This window comes from Rana temporaria, chromosome 2 (genome assembly GCF_905171775.1).
Source record: "Rana temporaria chromosome 2, aRanTem1.1, whole genome shotgun sequence".
NCBI classification, from domain to species: domain Eukaryota; kingdom Metazoa; phylum Chordata; class Amphibia; order Anura; family Ranidae; genus Rana; species Rana temporaria.
The window spans coordinates 46,284,078-46,310,970 of NC_053490.1; the positions used below are offsets into that span (position 1 = coordinate 46,284,078).

Sequence of the window (26,893 nt, forward strand, 5' to 3'; positions counted from 1 at the left end):
ATATTCAAGATATTCCTTGAATGATAACTGTTAAGCCTTGTACACACGATGAGACTATCGGATGAATGATCGTCCTTTTTTTAATGCTAGTCTCGTATCGAAACTGAAGAGGTCACTAAGGCACAGATTCTCGTAGAATCGCGCAAAACAGTGCGGGCGTAACGTATCTCATTTACGTTATGCCGCCGCAAGTTTTACAGGCAAGTGCTTTATTCACAAAGTAAATCACCCGGCGCAAGCCCGCCTAATTCAAATTAGGAGGGTAGGGGGCGTGTAGTATTTAAATTAAGCGCGTTCCCGCGCCGAACGTACTGCGCATGCGCCGTCTGTAAAATATTCCTGGGTGCATTGCTCCAAATGACGTCGCAAGGACGTCATTGGTTTCGACATGAACGTAAATGGCGTCCAGCCCCATTCACGGACGACTTACACAAACAACGTAAATTTTTAAATTTTACTTTTACTCATACTTAACATTGGTTGCCCCTCATATAGCAGGGGCAACTTTACGTTGGGTAAACCTAACGTAAACATCGTAACTTCACTGCGTCGACCGCGCGTACGTTTGGGAATTCGCGTATCTAGCTAATTTGCATACTCGACGGGGAAAAATGATGGAGGCGACACCTAGCGGACAAAAAAAAATTGCATTCAAGATCCGACGGCGTAAGAGCCTTACGCCTGTCGGATCTAATAGATATCTAATCGTAACTGATTCTAAGAATCAGTCGCATAGATACAACGGCCCAAATTAGGACTTACGACGGCGTACATGGCGTTGCGCCGTCGTAAGCCCTTTGAGAATCTGGGCCTGAGTTTTCAAAAATTCTTGTACTACAGAATACAACTTTGTATGTGATGTACTGTAATGTATTCTTTCATTTTCGAGCATGCATGGTCTTTCGATATTCTTTGCAAGAATACTGTACTGGTTAAACGAATATTGTCCGTTCTGGTATCGTACGAGAAAACATTTTGTTTGTTCCTTTGGGTAATTTTAGAAAAAGCTTTGCACCAACTATCAGATTTTTGTACGATTGTTTCAAAGCGGTATTTTTTGTCAGAATTTCTGCCCGTGTGTACTAGGCATTACATTTACTAGTGTGCTTACAGTATGTTGGCTCTCAACCTAACCATCAAACCATAAAATGGCTGGTATCATGGTTGATCAGATGTGTAGTACCATGGTAACTAACTACAGATTAAACAGAGGCTAAGATGGCAGTTTCCTTGGCTGTATATGATAGGGAGGTTTGATTCCACTTTAAGTCACAGCTCTGGCATCACCCCACACTCTTTTCTGTTGGTTAGTGAGGGTCACACGTTGCATTGAGAGATGTTGTAAGGTAGGCCAGCCTCTTGACTTTGACTTATACATTGCCATTTGCAATCTGAAAGCATGTGGGTTTAGGCCAGGGGTCTCCAAACAAAGGGCCAATTTACTGTCCTTCAGACCTTAGGGGGCCAAACCATGGTCATCGGGAGTAGAAAATGTTCCGACATCAATGACAGTAAACAATACCCCATGGTGTCAGTGAGAGGAATTGTGCCCTATCGTTGGTGTCCCTGGGAGGAATTGTGCCCTATCGTTGGTGTCAGTGAGAGGAATTGTGCCCTATCGTTGGTGTCCCTGGGAGGAATTGTGCCCTATCGTTGGTGTCATTGAGAGGAATTGTGCCCTATCGTTGGTGTCACTTGGAGGAATTGTGCCCTATTGTTGGTGTCATTGAGAGGAATTGTGCCCTATCGTTGGTGTCACTGGAAGGTTTTGTGCCCTATCGTTGGTGTCCCTGGGAGGAATTGTGCCCTATCATTGGTGTCATTGAGAGGAATTGTGCCCTATCGGTGTCACTTGGAGGAATTGTGCCCTATCGTTGGTGTCACTGGGAGGAATTGTGCACTATCGTTGGTGTCACTGGGAGGAATTGTGCCCTATCGGTGTCACTGGGAGGAATTGTGCCCTATCATTGGTGTCACTGGGAGGAATTGTGCCCTATCATTGTTGTCACTGGGAGGATTTGTGCACTATCGTTGGTGTCACTGGGAGGAATTGTGCCCTATCGTTGGTGTCACTGGGAGGAATTGTGCCCTATCATTGGTGTCATTGGGAGGAATTGTATCCCATTGTTGGTGTCATTGGTAGGAATTGTGACCCGTTTTTGGTGTCGGTGGATGAAATAATGCCCCAAGGGCCAGATAAAAGCAAGCAAAGGGCCACATCTGACCCCCATACAGCAGTTTGGAGACCACTGGTTTAGAGGCTCTAAAAGACACTATGGAAGATTAACGTGAATTGATTTTCCAGGTGATATTGGGGATCCAATGGGTTGGGTAGTATTTGCAAGTACCAGGCAGCCTCAGATCAACCAGGTATAGGTCATATGTCTCTTTGGTATAACCTGTTTTACCTGCTTTGGCATCGTTCAAGCAAAGTCATGTTGATGGTCACAGCATGAGTCAGTTGCAATGTAAAGCATGAATCTTTTATTATATTTTTGCAAGTAGAGTTATTTTATGTATTCCTTAAAACAAAACTCACAGGCCCGGATTCAGAGAGCAGTTACGACGGCGTATCTCCGGATACGCCGTCGTAACTCTAAGTTGCGGGGTCGTATCTATGCGACTGATTCATAGAATCAGTTACGCATAGATTTCCCTAAGATCCGACCGGCGTAAGTGTCTTACACCGTCGTATCTTAAGCTGCATATTTACGCTGGCCGCTAGGTGGCGCTTCCGTAGATTTACGCAAGGAATATGCTAATTAGGTAGATACGCAGATTCAGAAACGTACGTCCGCCCGGCGCATTTTTTTACGTCGTTTACGTTCGGCTTTTTCCAGTGTAAAGTTACCCCTGCTATATGAGGGGTATCCTATGTTAAGTATGAAGGAGAAGAAACAATATCTAACGAGTGGACATTGATGGTCAGACTTTCAGGCCAAGGAAGTAGGTTAAAAAAGTTTAATTTGATAGCATATAAATACAGAAACAAATACAAAAATAATACAAAAAATTATTGTTATTAGCCACTGTATATTCCTCAGAAGTCGCCAACGGGCCAAAGTCGCCGTGGGGCTTCTTCAGGACGAAGACGAGGAATGCATGTTTAGCAGAAAAACAGATCTGTGTCTGTAATGATACAGTGTAAAGAGTTAATAACATATATATATAAAAGAAAGAAAAAATTAAAAAAATGAATATCTAAGTGTATAATTACATGACAGATGGTCCTCAGTGGAAGTATCCATAAGGCATATATGATGCACAGTAAACGACAACGACTATGTTAAGTATGGACGTCGTTCCCGTGTTGAATTTTAAAAATTTTACGTCGTTTGCGTAAGTCGTTCGCGAATAGGGCTGTACGTAAGTTACGTTCACGTCTAAAGCAATGACGATTTGCGGCGTAATTTCGAGCATGCGCACTGGGATTCTTTCACGAACGGTGCATGCGCCGTTCGTAAAAAACGTCAAATACGTGGGGTCACAATAAATTTGGATAAAACACGCCCACATCATCCACATTTGAATTAGGCGGGCTTACGCCGAACCACATACGTTACGCCGATGTAACTTAGGGCGCAAGTTCTTTATGAATACGGAACTTGCGCCCTAAGTTACGGCGGCGTAACGTATCTGAGATACGTTACGCCCGCGGATAGATACACCATTGTATCTGAATCCGGGCCACAGAGAGTAGTGACAAACAGCTGTCTCTCAGGTATTGTCTGATAGGGAGTAGGTGGGCAAAGATGTGCAATTAACAGGTGTGGGAGGTAATGGGTTAATGCAGTTTAAAAATAAATGTACCTGCTTATGGCTATTTACTATTTACTGTTGTTGTCAGCTAAGGCATTTTAGTGCATCTAAAGCAAAAACACTTTTTTGCGTTCAATAGCCACCTTATGGGTTTTTTATTGCTTTCTGTGTACCCACTGGGTAGATTTACCCTCTCTATTTGTCCTGGTAACCATTATCACTGGGAAATGAGCTATGTTCTCAGCACATCACATAGCCGATTTTAATTTTGGGTGGCTATATGTGCAGTGACAGGGGAGCAGAGAACTCAATTGTTACTGATGCAGAATTGTTCTGGGCAAGCGAACTATGGGTTTGTTTTACTAAAATTGGAGAGTGCAAAATCCGGTGCAGCTCTGCATAGAAACCAATCAGCTTCCATTTTTTTTTTGTCAAAGCTTAACCACTTCCGGACCGCCGCATGTACATTTACGTCGGCAGAATGGCACGGACAGGCACATTGGCGTACCTGTACGTCCCTGCCTAGACGTGGGTCGGGGGTCCGATCGGGACCCCCCCCGTACATGCGGCGGTTCCCGTGGCTTCAAGAGCGATCCGGGACGAGGGCGCGGCTATTCGTTTATAGCCGCCCCGTCGCGATCGCTCCCCGGAGCTGAAGAACGGGGAGAGCCGTATGTAAACACGGCTTCCCCGTGCTTCACTGTGGCGGCTGCATCGATCGAGTGATCCCTTTTATAGGGAAGACTCGATCGATGACGTCAGACCTACAGCCACACCCCCCTACAGTTGTAAACACACACTAGGTGAACTCTAACTCCTACAGCGCCCCCTGTGGTTAACTCCCAAACTGCAACTGTCATTTTCACAATAAACAATGCAATTTAAATGCATTTTTTGCTGTGAAAATGACAATGGTCTCAAAAATGTGTCAAAATTGTCCGAAGTGTCCGCCATAATGTCGCAGTCACGAAAAAAATCGCTGATTGCCGCCATTAGTAGTAAAAAATAAATAAATAAATAAAACTATCCCCTATTTTGCAAACGCTTTAAATTTTGCGCAAACCAATCGATAAACGCTTATTGCAATTTTTTTTACTGAAAATAAGAAGAATACGTATCGGCCTAAACTGAGAAAAAAAATGTATATATGTTTTTGGGGGATATTTATTATAGCAAAAAGTAAAAAATATTGCATTTTTTTCAAAATTGGCGCTCTATTTTTGTTTATAGCGCAAAAAAAAAAAACGCAGAGGTGATCAAATACCACCAAAAGAAAGCTCTATTTGTGGGGGAAAAAAAGACGCCAATTTTGTTTGGGAGCCACGTCGCACGACCGCGCAATTGTCTGTTAAAGCGACGCAGTGCCGAATTGTAAAAACCCCTTGGGTCATTTAGCAGCATATTGGTCCGGTCCTTAAGTGGTTAACTGAACAAGCAGAAATTAGAAGCTGATTGGCTACCACACACAGCTGCGCCAGATTTGCCACTCTCCAGTTTTAGTAAATCAACTCCTATGTCTGATTTTATTGTGCAGTGGTACAGTGTTGGTACTGTTAGAATCAAACATAACTCATTTGCCACATAGAGAGTGGTATTTGGGGACCCCTTTTTTATAGTGGCGCCAACGTTTTGATAAGCCAGCCCCTCTCTCAAGTGCTTTCTTTTCTTTTTTTTTTTTTAGGGGTAATTCCAGACAAAAGATACGTTTTCCAGGGAACTACATAAGCCCAATTAGCATTTTGAAATGCCCCTTAAAATATAGCAAGTCTTCACTTTTTGAGTTTGTCTTCCTTATCTTGTTTCAAAACATGGACCAGAGTTCCTTATGGGAATAAAGGAAGTACTTTCAGCAGCTATGTCGGTTGTCACTGGGGGAAAGAATGGTATATATGTACCAGCGGGTCTCAAAGTATCTAGCATCCTCTCTGATACTACCAAGACGTAGATCGAATAAGGTGAACTTCGAGATCTGTGACTTGGGTCTTTGGTCACCTGAGGCTCACTGTGAATCAACTAACAGATTCCGAGGTTCACCTTATTCTATCTGCTTCTTGGTATCACCAGAGAAGGCGCTAGATACTTTAGAATTTTTTTTATTGTTTTTTATTGTTGTCCCTCTACCTGTATGGTAGAGGAAGGGCTTGGAATCTCAACAGTAGCCTTTTTTTTTTTTATTATTCCAGAAAGACACTGAACACCGAGCAGATGTGTTTGACCTCTTTCCTGGGACATTTCAGACTATAGAGTTGGTGGCTGGTAACCCAGGGACCTGGCTTTTTCACTGTCATGTCAATGATCACATCCACGCTGGCATGGAGACAACCCTTACTGTGAAGGAGAGTTCAGGTAAGTTTAATGCAGAACTATTGGCAAAATCAAAAATGACATATAAGATGCAGTTTGTCACTTATCACTAGCATTAAATCTTCTGCAATTGTCTAGAGCCCATTATTACAAAATGTTGAGCACCCAGCTGGCACGATGAAGTTACCTATGCTTCTCAAACATTTTTTTTGCACAAAAGGCTTTTTTAAGCCATATATGTTTTAAGATGGGGCTGTGAGTCAGTGGCGGCTGGTGCTTTAAAATGGGGGGCGCAAACAAATTGAAAAATTCTAAAAAGAAAACATCAATTGCAGCCTCATAGCCTCATTGTGCCATCAAACACAACCACTGTGACCATCAAATGCAGCCACTGTGACCATCAAATGCAGCCACTGTGACCATCAAACGCAGCCACTGTGCCCATCAAACGCAGCCACTGTGACCATCAAACGCAGCCACTGTGACCATCAAATGCAGCCACTGTGCCCATCAAATGCAGCCATTGTGCCCATCAAATGCTGCCACTGTGCCATACAATGTTGCCACTGTGCCATACAATGCTGCCACTGTGATCCCCCCACCCCCGCCCGCTCGTCATCTGCCCGGCACTTACCCTGTCTCAGTGGGGCAGCTGGTGATGGTGAGCGGTGTCTTCCATGCATCTTCTCCCCTCCATGTGTCTTCTCCTGTCCTCTTCTGCAATTGTCTAGAGCCCATTCTTACGAAATTTTGAGCACCCAGCTGGCACGATGAAGTTACCCATGCTTCTCAGAATTTTTTTTTTTGCACAAAAGGCTTTTTTAAGCCCTTCCTCTACCATACAGGTAAGATGGGACTGTGAGTCAGTGGCGGCTGGTGCTCAAAATTTTTTGGGGGGCGCAAACAAATTGAATAATTCTAAAAAGAGAACATCAATTGCAGCGTCACTGTGCCCATCAAACGCAGCCACTGTTCCCATCAAACGCAGCCACTGTTCCCATCAAACGCAGCCACTGTGCCCATCAAATGCTTCCAATGCTCCCACTGTGCCAAACAATGCTCCCACTGTGCCATCCAATGCTCCCACTGTGCCATCCAATGCTCCCACTGTGATCCCCCCGTCCGCTCGTCATCTGCCCAGCACTTACCCTGTCTCAGTGGGGCAGCAGGTGGCGGTTAGCGGTGTCTTTCATGCATCTTCTCCCCTCCATGTGTCTTCTCCAGTCCTCCTCTCCTTCCCTCCCCTCCTATGATTGGACGCCTGATAGGCATCCAATCACAGCACCTGACTTTTCAGCCAATCAGGCAAATGGTAACAGACCCAGCAACCTGATTGGCAGAGAGGCGGGTCAATGTTAGCAAAGCGAATTCTTTCGGCTTTGCTAACATTGAGCTGAGTGAGAAGCGAACGCACAGCGTTGCGCTCGCTTCTCACTTTTTTGGACGCCTATTAGAGCCAAAGGCTTTAATCAGGTGCTTCCAAAAACACCCCCACCGCTGTAAATCAGGTGCCTGGCCCCCCCACCCAGGGGCCAGACCCCGGGGTCTCAGCAGCGACCACATAGATAGATTTATGCAATGCATGAATCTATCTATGGTGATTAGAGAGTGACAGGGGGGGGGGGGGTGGCGCTCCTGCGCCCTTATGGACTCACCACCACTGTTGTGAGTAATGCCGACCTTCTATAATCGTGGTACACAACTCTGAGCACAAGTCAAAATGACCCTTGCAGTTTGGCCCCCCCTCACTGTAAGGCTTAACTGCTGGATAAGTCTAGGGGTAAAGTCTTATTTTTGGGGGGGTTAGCAATAACAAACATGGTATACTTACCTGCTCTGTGTAGTGGGACTGCAAAGAGCAGCCCAGATCCTCCTCTTCTCGGGTCCCTCGCCGGCACTCCTGACTCCCCCTCCTTCCCTCCTGCCCCCTGAGTAAACAGCTTGCTATGGGGGCACCTGAGCCACGCCGCTGCTCTGTGTGTCCATTCAGACACAGAGCCGCACCTCACCCCCGCCCCCTCTCTCTCTCGCCTCATTTGCTCACTGACTTTTATTTTTTTTTAACCGGTTCTCGACCGGGCTCACGCAGATATACTGCGGCAGAATGCTCTCCTGGGCGAAATCCCGTACATATACGGCTTTGCCCAGGAGAGTCACCAAATCCCTGTGCTGTCAGAGGAGAGGAGACAGATTGTGTGTTTCTACAAAGTAGGAACAACGATCTGTCATCTCTCCTACTCAGTCCCATCCCCACACAGTTAGAACGCAGTGAGGGAACACACAGTTAACCCCTTGATCGCCCCTAGTGTTAACCCATTCCCTGCCAGTGACATTTATACATTAATCAGTGCATATTTATAGCACTGATCTCTCTATAAATGTCAGTGGTCCCAAAAATGTGTCAAAAGTGTCCAATCTGTCCGCTGCAATGTCGCAATACCACTAAAAATCAAAAATCACCTCCATTAATAGTAAGAAAAAAATACAAAAAAATGCCTAAAATCTTTCCCATAGTTTATAGACGCTATAAATTTTGCTCAAACCAATCAATATACGCTTATTGCTATGTTTTTACCAAATATATAAAAGAATAAATATTGGCCTAAACTGATAAAAATAAATTCTTTATCAGTTTAGGCCAATATGTATTCTTCTACATATATTTGGGGGATATTATAGCAAAAAGTAAAAAATATTGTTTGTCTTTCAAAATTGCTGTCTTTTTTTGTTTATAGCGCAAAAAATTAAAACTGCAGAGGTGATCAAAAACTACCAAAAGAAAGCTCTATTTGTGGGAAAAAAAGGACGCAAATTTCGTTTTGGGTACAGCATTGCATAACCGTGCAATTGTCAGTTAAAATGACGTAGTGCTAAATTGTAAAAAATGCTCTGGTCAGGAAGGGAGTAAAATCTTCCGGGGCTGAATTGGTTAAAGGGTAAATTTTATTCATGTTTCAAAGAAGATTTATAAATACAATATCCAATACTTGCTTGTATGGAGGATAACATTGACAACAGACATCCATAGCCTTGTTACATATGAACAAAATATGTGCATCTGTTATACATCTGCAGCATCTTATCAATGAAATTAGACAAACAAAATAAACATAACGTAAAACTTTTTGATCAAATTGTATTCTTCCTTATTGCTACTTCTGTGTGTTCTTAGTCTCATTCTGTCCATTTCCATACTTATATTACTCTACCATACCTTCCCATATCCCACCTCTATGTCCCCAGATACAGATTTTATCTATCCAGCCCATATTTTCTCATTTTTTTGGGGGGCATCCCCTAGCCATGTATGTCAGTTTGTACATTGGCAATGCTTTATTAATGAGTTTGGATCCCCAAAGAAACGAGAAGAGTAACATTGATTTCTGTAAACAGTTTCAACAGTTTGAATACATTAATTTGGCCCAGGAGGTTAAGAAGGGGCTTAGACCACGTGTGCAAGTTATCCCTTAGACGAGTCAGCAGGGGAGAAATATTATTAGGTATATACAGTTGTACTCATAAGTTAACATACACTGGCAAAATTTATGAATTTTTTGGCCATTTTTCAGAGAATATGAATAACACAAAAACATTTCTTTCACTCATGGTTAGTGTTTGGGTGAAGCCATTTATTATCAATCAACTGTGTTTAAAACATAATGGCAACAGAAATTACCCAAATGACCCTGTTTAAAAGTTTACATACCCTAGTGATTTAGGACTGATAACATGTACACAAGTTGACACAAAGGGGTTTGAATGGCTTTTAAATGTAACCATCCTCACCTGTGATCTGTTTGCTTGTAATTGATGTGGGTGTATAAAGGGTCAATGAGTTTCTGGACTCCTGACAGGCCCTTGCATCTTTCATCCAGTGCTGTACTGAAGTTTCTGGATTCTGAGTCATGGGGGAAAGCAAAAGAATTGTAAAAAGAATCTGTGGGAAAAGGTAGTTGAACTGTATAAAACAGGAAAGGGATATAAAAAGATATCCAAGGAATTGAGAATGCCCATCAGCAGTGTTCAAACTCTAATCAAGAAGTGGAAAATGAGGAGTTCTGTTGAAACCAAACCACAGTCAGGTAGATCAACTAAAATTTCAGCCACAATTGCCATGAAAATAGTTGGGGATGCAAAGAAAAACCCACAAATAACTTCAGGTGAAATACAGGACTCTCTGAAAACATGTGGTGTGGCTGTTTCAAGATGCGCAATAAGAAGAAAGATGGGCTGCATGGTCGAGTCTCCAGAAGAAAGCCATTACTATGCAAATGCCACAAAGTATCCCTTTTACAATACGCCAAACAACACAGAGACAAGCCTCAAACCTTCTGGCACAAAGTCATTTGGAGTGATGAGACCAAAATTGAGCTTATGGCCACAATCATAGTCAACAAGGCCTATGATAAAAGGTACACCATTCCTACTGTGAAACACGGAGGGGGATTGCTGATGTTTTGGGCATGTGTGAGCTACAAAGGCACAGGAAATCTGGTCAAAATTGATGGCAAAATTAATGCAGTGTTATTCAAAACATATTGGAGGAACATTTGCATTCATCAGCCAGGAAGCTGCGCATGGGATGTACTTGGACATTCCAACATGACAATGACCCAAAACACAAGGCCAAGTCGACCTGTAATTGACAACAGCAGAATAAAGTGAAGGTTCTGGAATTGCCATTTCAGTGTCCTGACCTCAATATCATTGAGCCACTCTGGGGAGATCTCAAACTTGCAGTTCATGAACAGTAACTAGAGGCTTTTTGCCAAGAGGAATGGATAGCTTTACCATCTGAGAAGATAAAGAGCCTCATCCACAAAAACTAACCAGAAATTAGCTATTGAGGTAGCTGTGGACCTCTCAAAGCACTCCTCCTTTAACCACAAGGGACTCAGCCGCCATAAAACATAGACCCCTGACTGCCCTGTAGTCAAAGTAAGTAACAGAGGGGAGTGGTCCAAAATGGTCTTCGGGAGTCATTGGATGTCAATATCCCTCGGCAGCACTTCCTCGGACACAAAACACATATCTAATCTAGACAAGGTATTTACCAAATCTCTCGTCTGCAAGTCGTTTAGAATACGGCCGCCAGACTTGTGACTGGGAAAAAAACATGGGAATCAATCTCACCTTCGTTGAGAACCCTTCACTGGTTGCCAGTAAAGGACAGAATTGCTTTTAAAGCACTCTGTCTGACCCATAAGTGCATCCATAGGAATGCTCCGCAAATATTTGCGACAAGATAGAACCCCACAATTCCAATCGCCTTCTGCGATCCACCAACCAAAATCTGGTCAAGGTACCCAAAGCAAAATACAAGTCCAAAGGAGAAAGAAGGTTTGCTTTCCAAGGTCCAAGACTATGGAACGCTTTACCAACCAGCATTCGGTTGGAGGAAAACCACCTGGCCTTCAGAAGACAGATTAAAACTCTGCTCTTTTGATGCCAAGAGACAGGAACAACAAGCTCCCAGAGGCAATTCAGTTCGCATGTGCCGCGCTATATACGTTTTTCATTCCTTCATTCAAATGTAGAGGAATAACACACATATGCTCTGGTTGTTGGATTTTTCCATCGCAATGCCTCCACCAGACTATACTGCTTCGCACATGCCTCCAGTGGGGATCTGCCTCCTAGAAGTTGCCCTATATCGATAATTTTCAGGAGACAACACAGATTCATTCAGATCCCCCACCAGAATAAGGGGTCCCTCTGCCACCTGGAGCACCTTTGCCATTAATGTATCCCATATAGCAACAGTAAATGGTGGTGGTACATAAACCGCCACAAATGTATAAGGTGAATTATCAATTAGAAGTACCAGAACCATAAACCTACCAAAGGGGTTTGTTACAATAATTTAGGTGTACACAATAACGATTTGACCACCAAGACGAATACACGGAGTGAAAGGCATGGCCCACATATGCTTTCTGGAGGGCCAGGGTCTTAAAGCCAAACAAATGTGATTCCTGCAGGAATATTATATGGGGTTTGCGTTTCTGTATATACTTAAACACTAAAGCCTGTTTAATCTTGACCTCTCGCATTCCAAAAAAAGATTAAGAGTTTGCATATCTGGTGGCTAGGGATGAGCCGAACATGCCCCGATCTGGTTTGCACCAGAAAATGCGAACAGTTAAAAATTTCTAGCGAACATGCAAACCCTATTAAAGTCTATGTGACACGAACATGAAAAATCAAAAGTGCAAATTTTAAAGGCTTATATGCAAGTTATTGCCATAAAAAGTGTATGGGGATCCGGGTACTGCCCTAGGGGTGTAACGTTATGCCGGATATTATTTAAGAGTTAGGATCTCAACTGCAGAGACTACTCAGTTTCGGACCCAGGTTTCACTCTCTTGTGTGCAGAGAGTTTGGAATCCTACCATCACAGTCTCAGTCAAGAAACATGGCGCATATTCCTTCATAGGCGCCAGTGAAAACTCAAACAAATAAGTATAAAGTCCAGGTAGAACTGATACTAGTTAAATGCAGAAGTAGCCGAGCATGCGTGGCATGTAAATAATCTTAACGGCAAAGTCCTCAAAGTAATAGGTAGCATATGTGCACAAAATAACATTTGAGAATGAGGTGCATAGGCATGAAAGACTTCCGTTTATACTTGGTGACTTAGAATGTAGAAATCATGGCAGGATCCTTATTAGAAGTACCAAACATAGAGAGACTATGGCTGCAGCAATTCCTGGTATAGTTAGCATACATAATTAGCAGGCAGGGAAGTTCACAGGATAGCAATGCATAACAACATCAGGGTACTTGCGATACTGAAGTGAATGATGCAGGCATAAGGTCAGGCTTCAAGGGTCCAGACTAAAAATTAGTTCACAAATTGAAATTACATGCCCCAGTCAAACAGGTACAGAAAAATTGGGCCTTGGGTGTTGGTCGTGCCCTGAACAAAAAATATTGTTGGAAGCTAGCATCATAAAGATTTAGGAATAGGATAGGCAGCGTAGGCAGTTTTTTAGGGATCCCAGATCCATAGCGAATTCATTCAGTTACATCAGCATCAAGGGCTTTATAGCTGCTGATCCAGGACTGATTCATTTTTATAAATGTGAGCCTGTCAAACGAGTCTGCGGACCGGCGCACACTTGGATCGGTTACAAACCCTCCAGCAGCACTGAATGTCCGTTCAGAAAGCACACTGAATGCAGGACAGGCCAGTAGCTTGATTGCATATTGAGCAAGTTCTGGCCAGTTGTCCAGCCTCATGACCCAGTAACCCAGTGGATTGCCAGTTGGAAAGGTCTCCAAGTCTGCTCTTGCCCCTAGATATTCCTACACCATATAATGCAGATGCTGCCGATGGTTGCTTCAACCTATGAGCCCTGGGAGCTGAGGACTAAAGAATTGTTTAAAGGTATCGGTCAGCCTGCCACCTTCTCCACCGCTCTTCCTCGAACCGAACAGATAGTAAATAGTTACCTCCCAGGGTCTGGAAAGGCGTTACACAAGCTTTTCTTCAAGGTGTCCTGAAGATGTTTCATCCTCTGCCCCCCTCTACGAAGGCAGGGTGAGCTCTGAAACTTTACCCTTGTAACGTGGATCAGGAATGGTTGCCAGCCAGTAATGACTCCTCTCCTTGATACCACAAATCCTAGGGTCCTTTTGCAGGCTTTGCAGAAGAAGGGAGCCCATGCAGTGTAAGTTTGCAGAGGCATGAGATTCTAAGTCCTCTGGGCCACTAAGGATGACATTGTCAGGAACTACCTCCTCCCAACCACGTACAACTCCTTAGGTTTCTGAAAACCACCCCTAGAAGACTGCTGTATGTTATCCTCTACATCCATGCTGACACAATCCTCCTACTCCTTTTCTTCCTGGGTGTTTAGCAACCCCGAAGGAATGCTATCTGGATAAATGAGGCCTTGAGAGGAGAGGAAGTACTCCTCTTGCTCCTGCTGTTCTGCCCCAAGTGCCCTGTCCATGATTCCACAAAGCGTGTGCTCCAGCAGGAAGACTAGAGGGATATTGTCACTGATGCATGTATTGTCACTGCTCACCATCCTTGTGGCCTCCTGTCCTGGTGCCATAATCACACAGGTACTCATTGATGGCCCTCTGCTGTGTGTGCATCTGCTGCAGCATTGCTGATGTTGCGTTCCACCTGGTGGGCATGTCACAAATGAGGCGGGTGGTGGGCAAATTGAATTCCCGTTGAATGTCAGCCAGCTGAGCACTGGCATTGTATGACCGCTGGAAATGCCTACAGACTTTTATGGCCTGCCTCAGCAGATCTTGTAAGCCTGGGTACCTGGTCAAAAAACACTGCACCAACAAATTTAGGTTGTGAGCCAAGGATGGAACATGTGCCACGTGTCCCTGTCGGAGAGCGGAGAGAAGGTTGGTGCCATTGTTGCATAGAATCATTCCAGGCTCAAGCTGCCATGGCATCAACCACCTCTGAGCCTGCCCCTGCAGAGCTGACATAATCTATGCCCCAGTGTGGTTCCTGTCCCTTAGACAGACTTACTGAAGCACTGCATGGCATATTTTAGCCTGACTGCTTGCATAGCCCCTTGAACGCTTAGGGAGCACTGCTGGTTTAGAGGACAATTCTGCAGAAGAGGCCATGGATGAAGGAGAAAAGGAGGGGGAGAAGCAGACAGATGTGGCAGAATCACCACCAGCTTTTTGGAGGCATGATAGAGGAACAAGCTCCAACACTGAACCCTGTCATGCATCCTTCACAGCTGCCAGTAGAGTTACACAGTGTGCCATGAAGGAAAGGTAACGTCCCTGACCATGCCTGCTGAACCATAAGTCAGTCGTAATATGAACCTTGCTGCTGATCGCTCTGTCCAACGAGACCAAAACATTGCCTTCCACATGACGGTAGAGAGCTGGAATGGCCTTACATGAAAAGAAATGTATTTTTGGAACCTGCCACTGTGGTACAGCACATTCCACAAATTCACGAAAAGGGGGCTGAGTCTAGCAGCTGAAAAGGCAGCAGTTGTAGTGCTAGCAATTTGGCCAAGCTAGCATGTAGACGCTGAGCAGGTGGATGGCTGGGACAGTATTTTTTTTTTGGGTGGTTCAGCAACTGGGGTAGCTAAATTGGTGTGATGCAATAGGGTGGCTGCCTTAAGCTGGCCCCTGGAGGACATTCTGCGTCGTTGGAGTTGTGCCTCCTCCTCCTCACTTTCCTCCTCTCTTATCTTAGGCACCCAAGTACAGTCAGTGACCTCATCATCCCTTCCCTCCTCGTCACTGGAGCAAATTTGGCAGTATGCTGCAGCTGAGGGAACATGACTGCTAGTTTCTTGTCCTTCTGTGGCACCCCCTCTCCTTAGACTCACATTACTCCCTTCCTCAACCTGGGAACCAACATCGGAGCCTTCAAATTGCTGCACCTCCAGTAGCATGTAATCAGAACTATGGTCGAATATATCTGGTGACTCTGGAATAGTCTGCTTTGGCAGCTGCGTTGGAAGGCAAACTAGTATGAGCTTGGGTGACGGAGGATGAGGACGGCTTAGTTATCCACTCCAACTCTTCTGCATGTTGTGGCTCAATAACACGGCCAGCAGCAGGAAAAAAGTACAAACGTGCCCTGCCTGCAGAGGATGCACCATGTCTGCGACCACCACTTTTCATTGTAGACACAGAGGCTGCTTGCCCTCTTTTAGTGACCTGTGAGTGTCTGCCTCTACTTGGTAGCCTTCCGGACATGATGGGGATTTTTTTTCACACCACACTACACTGTATTATATACTGTACACTGACTGCATTGTATTATATACTGTACACTGACTGCATTGTATTATATACTGTAAACTGCCTGCACTGTAATATATACTGTACACTGACTGCACTGTATTATATACTGTAAACTGACTGCACTGTGTGTGTGTATGTATGTATGTATGTATGTGTGTGTGTATATATATATATATATATATATATATATATATATATATAAATTAGACTGCCTGCATTGTATCTATATTCTACACTCTATATTCTACACTGACTGCAATGTTTATATATATATATATATATATATATACAGCCCTCAAAATTTAACTCGCCTGCTCGCATTTTGCGAGTACATTTTGAGGGCTGGCGAGGAGCAGGGGGGGCGAGCAAGGAGAGGAGCCGCCGCGGTGTTCAAACTGCGGGGAACATTACAGCTTTCAATTCAATAGCTGTGGTCCCCGCAACGCGCATCTTATACAGCCCCTCCTCCTTGTCGGGCACTTTGATAGATCACCCATCCAATCCTGGGATGGGTGGATATGTCTGTCTATCAAAGTTTCCCGGACAAGAGGGGAGGGGCTGTAATGTTCCCCGCTGTTTGAACCATTCGGCGGCGGCTCCTCTCCTACCCAGCACAGGTAGGATGTGGGGACTCTGGCTACAATTGTGGTGGTGGTGGTGGTGGGGGGACTCTGGCTGCGATGGTGGGGGGACTCTGGCTGCAATGGTGGTGGGGGGACTCTGGCTGCAATGGTGGTGGGGGGACTCTGGCTGCAATGGTGGTGGTGGGGGGACTCTGGCTGCAATGGTGGTGGTGGTCCATGAGCAGCGCCGACAAACTGCACGAGAGCCGCCTGCTCTCAGCAAGGATCCTGGAAAGCAGAGAGACTCCACACAAGGACATGTGAACGGAATCCACAGTAGCCAGCTGATAAATGACACTTGGTGGTTGTTATGACTAGGCGTGGCCTCCTTCTTCAGGTCTACCATGTGATCTCAATTGCTCCTATGTGACCACATGTTAGACCTGAAGAAGGAGGCCACACCCTCTGAAACGCATAGTCGTAGCAACCATCAAGTTTCATTTATCAGCTGGCTTCTGAGGATTACGTGCATGTGTCCTTGTGTGGAGTCTCTCTGCTTTCCAGGATCCTCACTGAGAGTGGGCGGCTCTCGTGCAGTTTGTCGGTGGCTGCTCGTGGACTATTAGACAGAGACTGTCAATTCGCTTTACATCCAGCTTGGATTTCTGGACTTAGGAGAGCAACCACAGCCTCTATGGATGCGCTTGTTTTTATCTACACAATGTGAGTGTACTACATTTATTTGTGTATATCTTTTTTAATAAACTGTGTCACACTAGGACCAGTGCGCTCTCTTTTTTACGCTTGTCTTTTTAGCTGTCAGTATTCCCACTGGTTGATGGAGCAGCAATGCTGATTTAACGCCTACTATTAGGATCTCAATGTTTCCTTTCCATACATATACTCTATTGATGGATTATTGTGGAACTGTTTTGGCTTTTATATCTATCTTGCCATCAGCTTATTGCCTTCATTGATTTTCTGGACTCCAGCGCTTTTGGTGGTTTTTATTCTTTTTACTTTTGCACTGACTACACACTATATATAAATATATGTATATATATATATATATATATATATATATATATATATATATATATATATATATATATATATATATATATTAAACTGCCTGCAGCCACTAACTAACTTGCCTAATCTAGCTCAAGTTCTCTCAATCTCCTTCACCTATCACACTATATACGGCCAGCCGCCCTGTAAGCAGCCTTATATAGTGTGGGGCTTGGACTTAGCCCCCTGAGCCATGATTGGCCAAATCATGGCTCTCAAAGCAGATCGTGCTGTGATTGGCCAAAGCATGCAGGTCAGGTGCAAGCTTTGGCCAAACAGCAGCCATCAATGCACTGCGATCTCGCAGTGCATTATGGGGCGCTCGAATTTGCGGCGATTGCCCCATATGTTCTGCGAACAAACAAACACCCGATTTATTCAAGTCAAACTTACGTTCGACTCGAACATTGGGACCATCCCTACTGATGGCATATCGATAGAGAGTTACAAAATAACACCAAATATTACGGTCGAATAGCAAAGAGCCTCAGGGATGGACAGAAGGTAAGTACGGCACCTTCCCCACAGGGGAGCAGCATTTACAGGCACACAGACATATCCTATAGCAAGTGGTAGTAGTAAATAAAATTGCATGAAGAAATACAGTAGAAACTACATAAAAACCAAAGAAATACTGATCCAAAATGTAGGACCACACATTCAAACCCCCCCACCCTGCCCGCAGTCCCAAACATACTACAGGCTTTTGCCCCAAACATCAAACGGCAAAGTCACCCTAGTGGGGGTATTTTTCCTAGTCCAGCCAGATAGCAAGAAAAAGGGTGAGTATGTAGTAGTCAGCAGAGCAAATAGTTAACCACATTGATTGTAGGCCGATCTATGAAAGCCAGATAGCACTTGAACTGTTAAGGATCTACTGTCCAAAAGTAAGGCACATAATGAGGCCATTAAACTGAAGCCAAAAACAAGGAGGGGCCCCATGCCATTTCCATATAGTGACAGAGGATTAAGAGCAGCAAATCAGGTACTTCCCAAAGATTCCAGCCAGCTGTTTGCTTCCTTAGGAGAAGTAAAGAATTGTGCTTTACCTTTATGCACCACTCTTAGCCTTGCAGGATAAAGCATGCTGTATGGTAATCGGCAATCTCTCAGGCATTGCTTTACACTATGGAAGGCCGCACGTTGTTTCTGCATAGCTGCAGAAAAATCTGGGAAGATGGTAATACGAATATTGTTGTAAAGTAATTCCGGTATGTTGCAAGCTCTTTGCAGAATTGTTTCTTTATCTCTGAAATGGGCCAGCAGAGTTATGGGGCATCTGCCCGGCGGAGGGTCTCTCAATGGGACCCTATGAGCCCTTTTAATAGCAAACAAGTGGGAGAAGCTGTCTTCCACTAAGGTTTGCTTGAGCCAGTAGAGCAGGAATTTTTCAGGGCGTTTGCCCTCCGATTCCTCTGGAAATCTCAAGAAGCAAAGATTATTGCGGCAGAGCCAATCCTCTATATCTCCCAGTTTGACTTCTTGGGACTTGTGGTCCACCGCCACATCTCTAACCCACACCATCAGTGGGTTCAGATCATCTTCCTTCTGCATTAGAGACCCTGTGTCTGATTTTGTGCACATTGTCTTTCAACAGTACAAAATCTACCCATATGGTTTCAATTTGTGTGGAGAGGGAAGCATGGCAACTCTTAATGGTCTCCATTATCTGCAGTAGTGTCAGCTCCCTTACCTGTGAACCAGAGCCTCCCTCCACCAGGTCTGGCAAGAGATAGGGCGGTTGAATTGCCAAAGGATCAGAGGCATCCATTCACTCCATTTCCCCCTCAAACCATAGCTGGCCATCAGTGGCAGGGGAACGAGCAGGCACCATCTTGTATTGCCTTGTGGGCAAACCAAGCAAGCCTCTCCGCGGGCGTTGGGTCCAGACTCTGCCAGTATTTTACAATTTTCGGGCATCTGACATGTCCCCGGTCCTTTTCAGGTAGGTGCACTGTGAAAAATCAAGCCTAGGGCTGATTAGGATGCTGAAGGGTCTCGGTGTGGTCCGGAGCTCTGAGAAAAGACTGCTCACATACGCAAAGTTAGGCACGCTCCCCCCCCCTGCTCACTGACTGAGTGACAGCAGTGGGCGTCAATGGTGCCCGCTGCTGTGCCTCAGTCCCCGGACTTTGTGGCTCTCGTGCAACATCGCTGGATCCAGAGGGAGCTCAGGTAAGTATTAGGGAGGCTGAGGGGGGTTGCTGCACACAGAAAGTTTTTTCTTAATGCATAGAATGAATTAAGATAAAAAACCTTCTGCCTTTAGAACCACTTAAATAATGGAGGGGGTCTTTTTTTCAAAACCATTTTATTACTGGTATGTAAGGAAATAAAGTTACACGGGGTACATGCAATAAGTTTTTTTTTTTATTATTCAGCCCAGTGAGCTGAATGAAAAATACCTGACAGATCGCTGCACTAACACAAGCGATGTTAGTATAGCGATCTCCCCCGCTGTGCTAATGTGTTCTAACAGGGGGGTCGCCCCCCCTGCCAGGACACACTAATCAGCGTTTGCAGCCATTGAGTGCAAGCGCTGATCGGATGCCGGTCGGCTGCTCGTTTTTCAACATGCCCATTTGACAGAATAGGGGTGTTAGGCTGCTGTACACACTGGCCGAATGGTAGACCGTTTGTGTTGAACCGGACGATTTTTGGCCTGTGTATACCAGCCTTTAGGAGAATACATTGATGTGAACTAACTATTGCTTTTATTTATTTTTTTCAGAGGCAATTGCTCGTCCCAAAAGTAAGTAATGATAAAAAGTTAGATAGTTTTTGTATATTGTCATCAGCTTCTTGAATTACTTCTATTACTTGTATTACAGATGCTGACCCCACCGGAGTGCCATTCCTGGGGAAAGTCCTAACAGTGGACCAGGCATACACGGCTCTGGTCTCTCTCCTGTCCATCGGTTTGGTCCTTTTGGTGCTGCTGGTGGTCGTACTGTCATCTCTCCACTTTAGAAAGAAGAAGATGCACTACAATACAATTTATAATGGATCACTGCCATTGAATCCCATATGAGAACTCCTCTGATACACTGGATGCTCAATGAACAAGTGCCTCGGAACTCTGTGCAGCTGCACTTTACTACTACGTGTTTACAAGCAAGATATGGAATGCTGAGAGGTGTCTACATCCCCCCACCCAAAAGTGAACTTTATGCTGAATGTAAATGGGGAGATGGCAAGGTGGGGAGGAAGTGGTTAAATACCTCCCAGGCCCGCGCTGCTTAGACCCCTTTCACACTGAGGTACTTTTCAGACGCTTTCAAGCTAAAAAAAAGCGACCGAAAAGCTCACAAAAACCTATTTCCATTAAAAAGAATGAATGCTTTCACACTGGGGCAGTGCGCTGGCAAAGCGGTGAAAAAATGCTCCTCTCCAATGAAATTAATGGAAAGCTCTTCAAAAAGCGCCTGAAAAGCTCTTCCAAAGCACACAGGCCCGGATTCACAAAGACTTTACGACGGCGTATCTCCAGATACGCCGTCGTAAGTCCGAATGGCCGCCGGCGTATCTATGCGCCTGATTCATAGAATCAGTTACGCATAGATTTGGCCATAGATACGAGCGGCGTAAGTCTCCTACGCCGTCGTATCTTGGGGTGCAATAATTACGCTGGCCGCTAGGTGGCGCTTCCTTGTTTTCTGCGTCAAATATGTAAATGAGCAAGATACGCCGATTCACGAACGTACGTACGCCCGTCACAATTAGTTACGCCGTTTACGTAAGACATACGCCGGCGTAAAGTTAAAGCTGGTCTCTAGGTGGCGCAGCCCATGCAAAGTATGGACGTCGGAAACAAGCGTATCTTTTTACGTCGTTTGCGTAAGTCATACGAGAATAGGGCTGTGCGTAAGTTCTTTTTTATTATTTTTTTAAAGTGTATTTTTGTGCGTGTACTCGAGAGAGGAGCCGGACTGCAGGAGTTGGGAGTAGGCAGGCCTCCCCCAGAGGCAATCTGCCACCTTTCTCCATGCCCCGGGTGGCAATGGCGGGTGTGTGAGGGGGTCCTCCCACACAGCCCGCCCTACCTGCTCCGCTTTGAAGCCCAACAGGGCAGAGGGACTGCCTATAAGGGAGTGAGAGGATCTAGCCCGCTCAACCAGCCCCGTTAGTCCTTCGCCTCTCTTTTTAGAGACCGCGTGGTCAAAGTGCGTGCATGTTAACTCAATTTCGAGTGCGTGTAAGTGTGGTGCTTTTTGTGGGAGGGGGGTGGGCATACTAAGCGCAGGCTTACCTCGCATAGCACACCCACCAGGAGCCGGACTGAGACCACCAAACTCAATTCACATGTAGCCGAGACCGGGATCCGAACCCCTAGCTGCAGAGGTGAATGGCTTGTCAGCGCAGTGCCAATCGCGTTGAGCCACCGCAGCTCCCGGCTGTGCGTAAGTTCCGTTCACGTCACAGGCATTGAACCGGCGTATCTTTGGACGTAAATACGACGTGATACTGAGCATGCGTGCGCATGCGCCGTTCGTTCGGCCATGCATCTACATGGAGTCAAGCCTAATTTAAATACAACACGCCCCCTACCAGCCTACTTTGAATTACGTGCGCTTACGCCAGCCCATTTACGCTACGCCGCCGTAACTTAGGACGCAAGTGCTTTGTGAATACAGCACTTGCCTCTCTAAGTTGCGGCGGCGTAGCGTAAATACGATACGCTACGCCCGCGCAACGTAAAACAGCCCTACGTGAATCCGGGCCTCAGTGTTTTACTGGCAGTTTAGAAGTACCTCAGTGTGAAAGGGGTCTTGTATATTAAAGTACGCAGGACAGGATTGGCAATCTGGCAGCTCTGGCATTTGACATATGGTCTTTGGGCTAAAAAAAGCTATTTTGAGCCACTTTTTCTCAGGGGAGTAAATACAAGTACCGGGCCCATTTAATGATGAACTCCGGGCAAAGGAAAAATGCCCACTTGCAATGCGCTGCCTCCGCACTACAGGGGTTAAACATTGGTTTAGGTCTAGAAGGCTGCACAAAGCAGTTTTACTTACCCGATCCTCCTCTACTGCAGACTCCCTCCAGAATGCAAGATTGGTCCCTGCAACCTCTTTCCCCGGTGCTCCAGCAGTTGCAGGTCCTTTGGCGTCCTCAAGTCCAAAGCAGGGCCCATAACCCTGCACTGGACATGAGGACGCTGATCAATGGTGTGCGCAGACTATTGGATTTAAGTGTGTACCCCAAAGCTCAAACACATGCTACCGATCACTCACTGTGTTCATTTAAAAAGGGAAGGGGCCAGTAAATTGCATATTTTTTGGCCCCTTCCCCACTCATCCTAAAACATGCCTGTGTATGCCCGCAGCAGCAGCCGGTAGGAGAGGAGGGAAGGGCATTTAGGGCAGTAGGGGGAATCTGTGCTGTTTAGGGTGTGCCTGGGCACTTCTGGCGCACCCGGTGCGCACGCCTATGACGCTGAAGAACGGTACAACATTTCTGCATATTTTTTGTTATTATTATCAGTGCTTTTTATTCAGAGCTATGACGCTGAGGAACGGTCCACAATTTCAGCATGTTTTTTGTTATTATAATCAGTGCTTTTTATTCAGAGCTGGCTAGTCCGAAATAAGTGTCATTTATTTTTTTGCAAAGTGTGTTTTAATAACCTTGCCATAAAGCTGGCCATACACTAGTAGATTTTTGAAAAAACATTTGTATGCAGAGGCGGCTCTCTAATTAGGCCAATTAGTCAGTAGCCTTAGGCCTCGCCCCCACAGGGGCCTCGCAGCCGGTAGGAGAGGAGGGAAGGGGATCCAGGGCAGTAGGGGGAATCTGTGCTGTTTAGGGTGTGCCTGGGCACATCTGGCGCACCCTGTGTGCACGCCTATGACGCTTAAGAATGGTCCAACATTTCTGCATGTTTTTTGTTATTATTATCAGTGCTTTTTATTCAGAGCTGGCTACTCCGAAATAAGTGGCATTTTCTTTTTTCTTTTTTGCAAAGTGTGTTTTAATAACCTTGCCATAATGCTGGCCATACACTAGTAGATTTTTGAACAAACATTTGAATGCAGAGGCAGCTCTCTAATTAGGCCAATTAGGCAGTCGCCTTAGGCCTCACCCCCACAGGGGCCTCATGGCCGCCTAATTTGCCTAGAGAATTGGTTAGAGAAAATTCTATAAATGGTGAATTTATAGTTCATAAAATTTAAAACTCTTAGGGGTAGATTCAAGTACCTTTGCGCAGTTTTTACGGAGGCGCAGGGCAACGATTTTGCCCTGCGCCCCCGCAAATTTTCTGCGCTACCCGCGATTCACGGAGCAGTAGCTCCGAAATTGCGTGGGCGCTCCGGCAAAATGCCCGGCGTAAGCGCACGCAATTTAAATTAGGCGCGTTCCCGCGCCGATCGTAGAGCGCATGCTCCGTCGGGAAACTTTCCCGACGTGCATTGCGGCAAATGACGTCGCAAGGACGTCATTTGCTTCAAAGTGAACGTGAATGGCGTCCAGCTCCATTCACGAATCACTTACGCAAACTACGTAAAGTTCAAATTTCACGACGCGGGAACGACGGGTATACGTAACATTGGCTGCCACTGCTAATTGCAGGGGGCAGCCTTGCGCGAAAACCACCGTACGCAAACGATGTAAACTGCGTACGCAGGGCTCGCGTAACGTTGTGAATCGGCGTTAGTATGCTATTTGCATACTATACGCTGAGCACAACGGGAACGCCACCTAGCGGCCACCGCAAGAATTCAGCCTAAGATATGCGGGCATAAGAGCCTTATGCCACGCATATCTTAGGCTGCAGTCGGCGTAACGAGGTTCCTGAATCAGGAGCATTCGTTACGCAGGCGCAATTGCTCTCTGAATCCGGGCCTTAATATGTGCAATTTATACAGTCAATTTTTATCGCTTGAATTATTTTTCCCATTATGGATGTGAATGGGGCCTCATGTCTCAGATTTGCCCAAGGCCTCACAAAGCCTAGAGCCGCCTCTGTTTGTATGAATTGCCATAAGATTCTCAGTGCATTCAATGACTTGATGAATGTTGTTTGAAAGTACGTAAAAATCCTTGCAGTATAAAAGAAGGAAACAATCCTCGAGTGCCGCACACCATCAGGAACCGACAGTCACTATAGTAGAAACGGCCTCAGCCTGGCTCCATCAAGGCCCTGCCCTCGGAGGTGCCCACCTCCATGACTAAGCCCTATGGGTGCAGAAAAACATGTTTGGGGTGTGGCATGGATGGAGCCAGGCTGATGCTGCTTCTATTATAGTGGCTGTCGGGTCTTGATGGTTTGCTTCCTTTTTTACTGCTTGCATTGAGCCAGTATGGGTTCTCCCCAGCCTGCACCCTCAGTGTGAGCAGCACCCCTAGTTTTAACAATTCATTTTAGAATCAATGTCCTGACCACAGGGCCAGATTCACAAAAGAGATATGACGGCGTATCTCCTGATACGCCGGCGTATCTCTGTGATCCGCCTGTCCTAACTATGCGGCTGATTCATAGAATCAGTTACGCATAGATAGCCCTAAGATCCGACATGTGTAATTGACTTACACTGTCGGATCTTAAGGATGCAATTCTATGCCGGCCGCTGGGTGGCGAGGCCATTGCGGTCGGCGTAGAATATGCAAATGACTAGTTACGGAGATCCACGAATGTCCGCGTTACCCGTCGCTCTAACTTTACGTTGTTTCCGTCGAGATACGCGTCGTAAAATTAGGGCTGAGCCATAGGTGTTCTAAGCCATGTTAAGTATGGCCGTCGTTCCTGCGTCGAAATTTAAAAAATCACGTAGTTTGCGTAAGTTGTCCGTGAATAGCGCTGGACGCCATTAACGTTAACGTCTAAACAAATGACGTCCGTGCGACGTCATTTAGCGCAATGCACGTCGGGTAATTTTCCCGACTGAGCATGCGCAGTACGTTCGGCGCGGGAACGCGCCTAATTTAAATGGTGCCCGCCCCATTTGAATTAGGCGGGCTTGCGCCGAGCGGATTTACATTACACCGCCGCAAGTTTACAGGTAAGAGCTTTGTGAATCAGGCACTTACGCTGTAAACCTGCGGCGGTGTAACGTAAATGGGATACGTTACGCTGCCGTGGAGCAACGTAATTCTTTCAGAATCTGGCCCATAATCCCTCCTCCTTCAATTTTCATCACTGCAGTCAAAAATGAACTTTGATTTGACTTTACTAATAATTCGAAAATCAAAGGTTCCTAACATGAGAAATTTTGGGCAAAACTCTACTAGTGTATGGCCAGATTAACAGTCATCCTGCCTTAAAAACTAACCTGAAACCTTTGACCTAATACCTGAAGCAGTATTAAACCCAAAACCAAAAATGTATTATATCGCAGCTTACCAATCATTAGATGTGGAGGCTGCATTTGTTTTAGTTTTTTTAAGTCTTTTTTCACCTGGGGATCTGGCCAGTAATAGACCTCCTGTATTAGAGCGCCCCCCCCACTCTGGATGAAGGAGCACAGAGGGCACATTTGTAAATGCATTGATGCAGCATCAAAGCTGCATTCAAAGAAATATTTACTTTTGAGTTTAATACCACTTTGACCCCATCCCTATAAAGCTGCCCATACATGGCTGAAATTTAAGACTGCTATTGTAAATCAGCCAAATTTGAGCCACGGGTGGCCCTGTTGGCACCAACTGGCTCAACCTACTTTAATTGTCAAATGAAAGGAGCCATTAACAAAAAAGTTGCCCAACCAGTGACTGTATCCAATCAGCTGGGGTGGATGGTTGGATGGCTACTATTTAGCGTGGATGGTTGAATCTGTGGATTTCCCTCATTCAGCCCTGAAAACTTTATATGTATTGCCATCTTAAAACTTATTACCATTAACCTGAATACTTATCCTATTAGTTACATTAAAATTTGGGTTGTTACTGATTAGAATTTTCGTGTTCGATCAACCGATTTTTTTTAATCGATTAATCAACTTATTTAGATTAATTATAACGCACATACATTTTTCAGATCACCACCATATATAGTCCCCACTGTAATATCCACAGACATCTCCCCCACTGTAATATCCACAGACATCTCCCCCACTGTAATATCCACAGACATCTCCCCCACTGTAATATCCACAGACATCTCCCCACTGTAATCCACAGACATCTCCCCCACTGTAATATCCACAGACATCTCCCCCCCCTGTAATATCCACAGACATCTCCCCCACTGTAATCCACAGACATCTCCCCCACTGTAATATCCACATCTCCCCACTGTAATATCAACAGACATCTCCCCCACTGTAATCCACAAACATCTCCCCCACTGTAATATCCACATCTCCCCACTGTAATATCAACAGACATCTCCCCCACTGTAATATCCACATACATCTCCCCCACTGTAATATCCACAATTAACCCCACTGTAATATTCACAGACATCTCCCCCCCACTGTAATATCCACAGACATCTCCCCCCACTG

General features: G+C 45.4%; 1 protein-coding gene across 1 annotated transcript in view; it reads left to right on the forward strand.

Moving 5' to 3' along the window:
* Nucleotides 1-20,914, forward strand: part of HEPHL1 (hephaestin like 1) — a 160,312-nt gene extending 139,398 nt beyond the window's left edge. Inside the window, exons 18-20 of the mRNA XM_040340156.1 lie at nt 5,943-6,105; nt 20,182-20,202; nt 20,282-20,914. Coding sequence (XP_040196090.1) covers nt 5,943-6,105; nt 20,182-20,202; nt 20,282-20,481 — 384 coding nt within the window. The 3' untranslated portion in view covers nt 20,482-20,914. The remainder of the gene's footprint in view (nt 1-5,942; nt 6,106-20,181; nt 20,203-20,281) is intronic.
* The last annotated feature ends 5,979 nt before the right edge of the window (nt 20,915-26,893 follow it).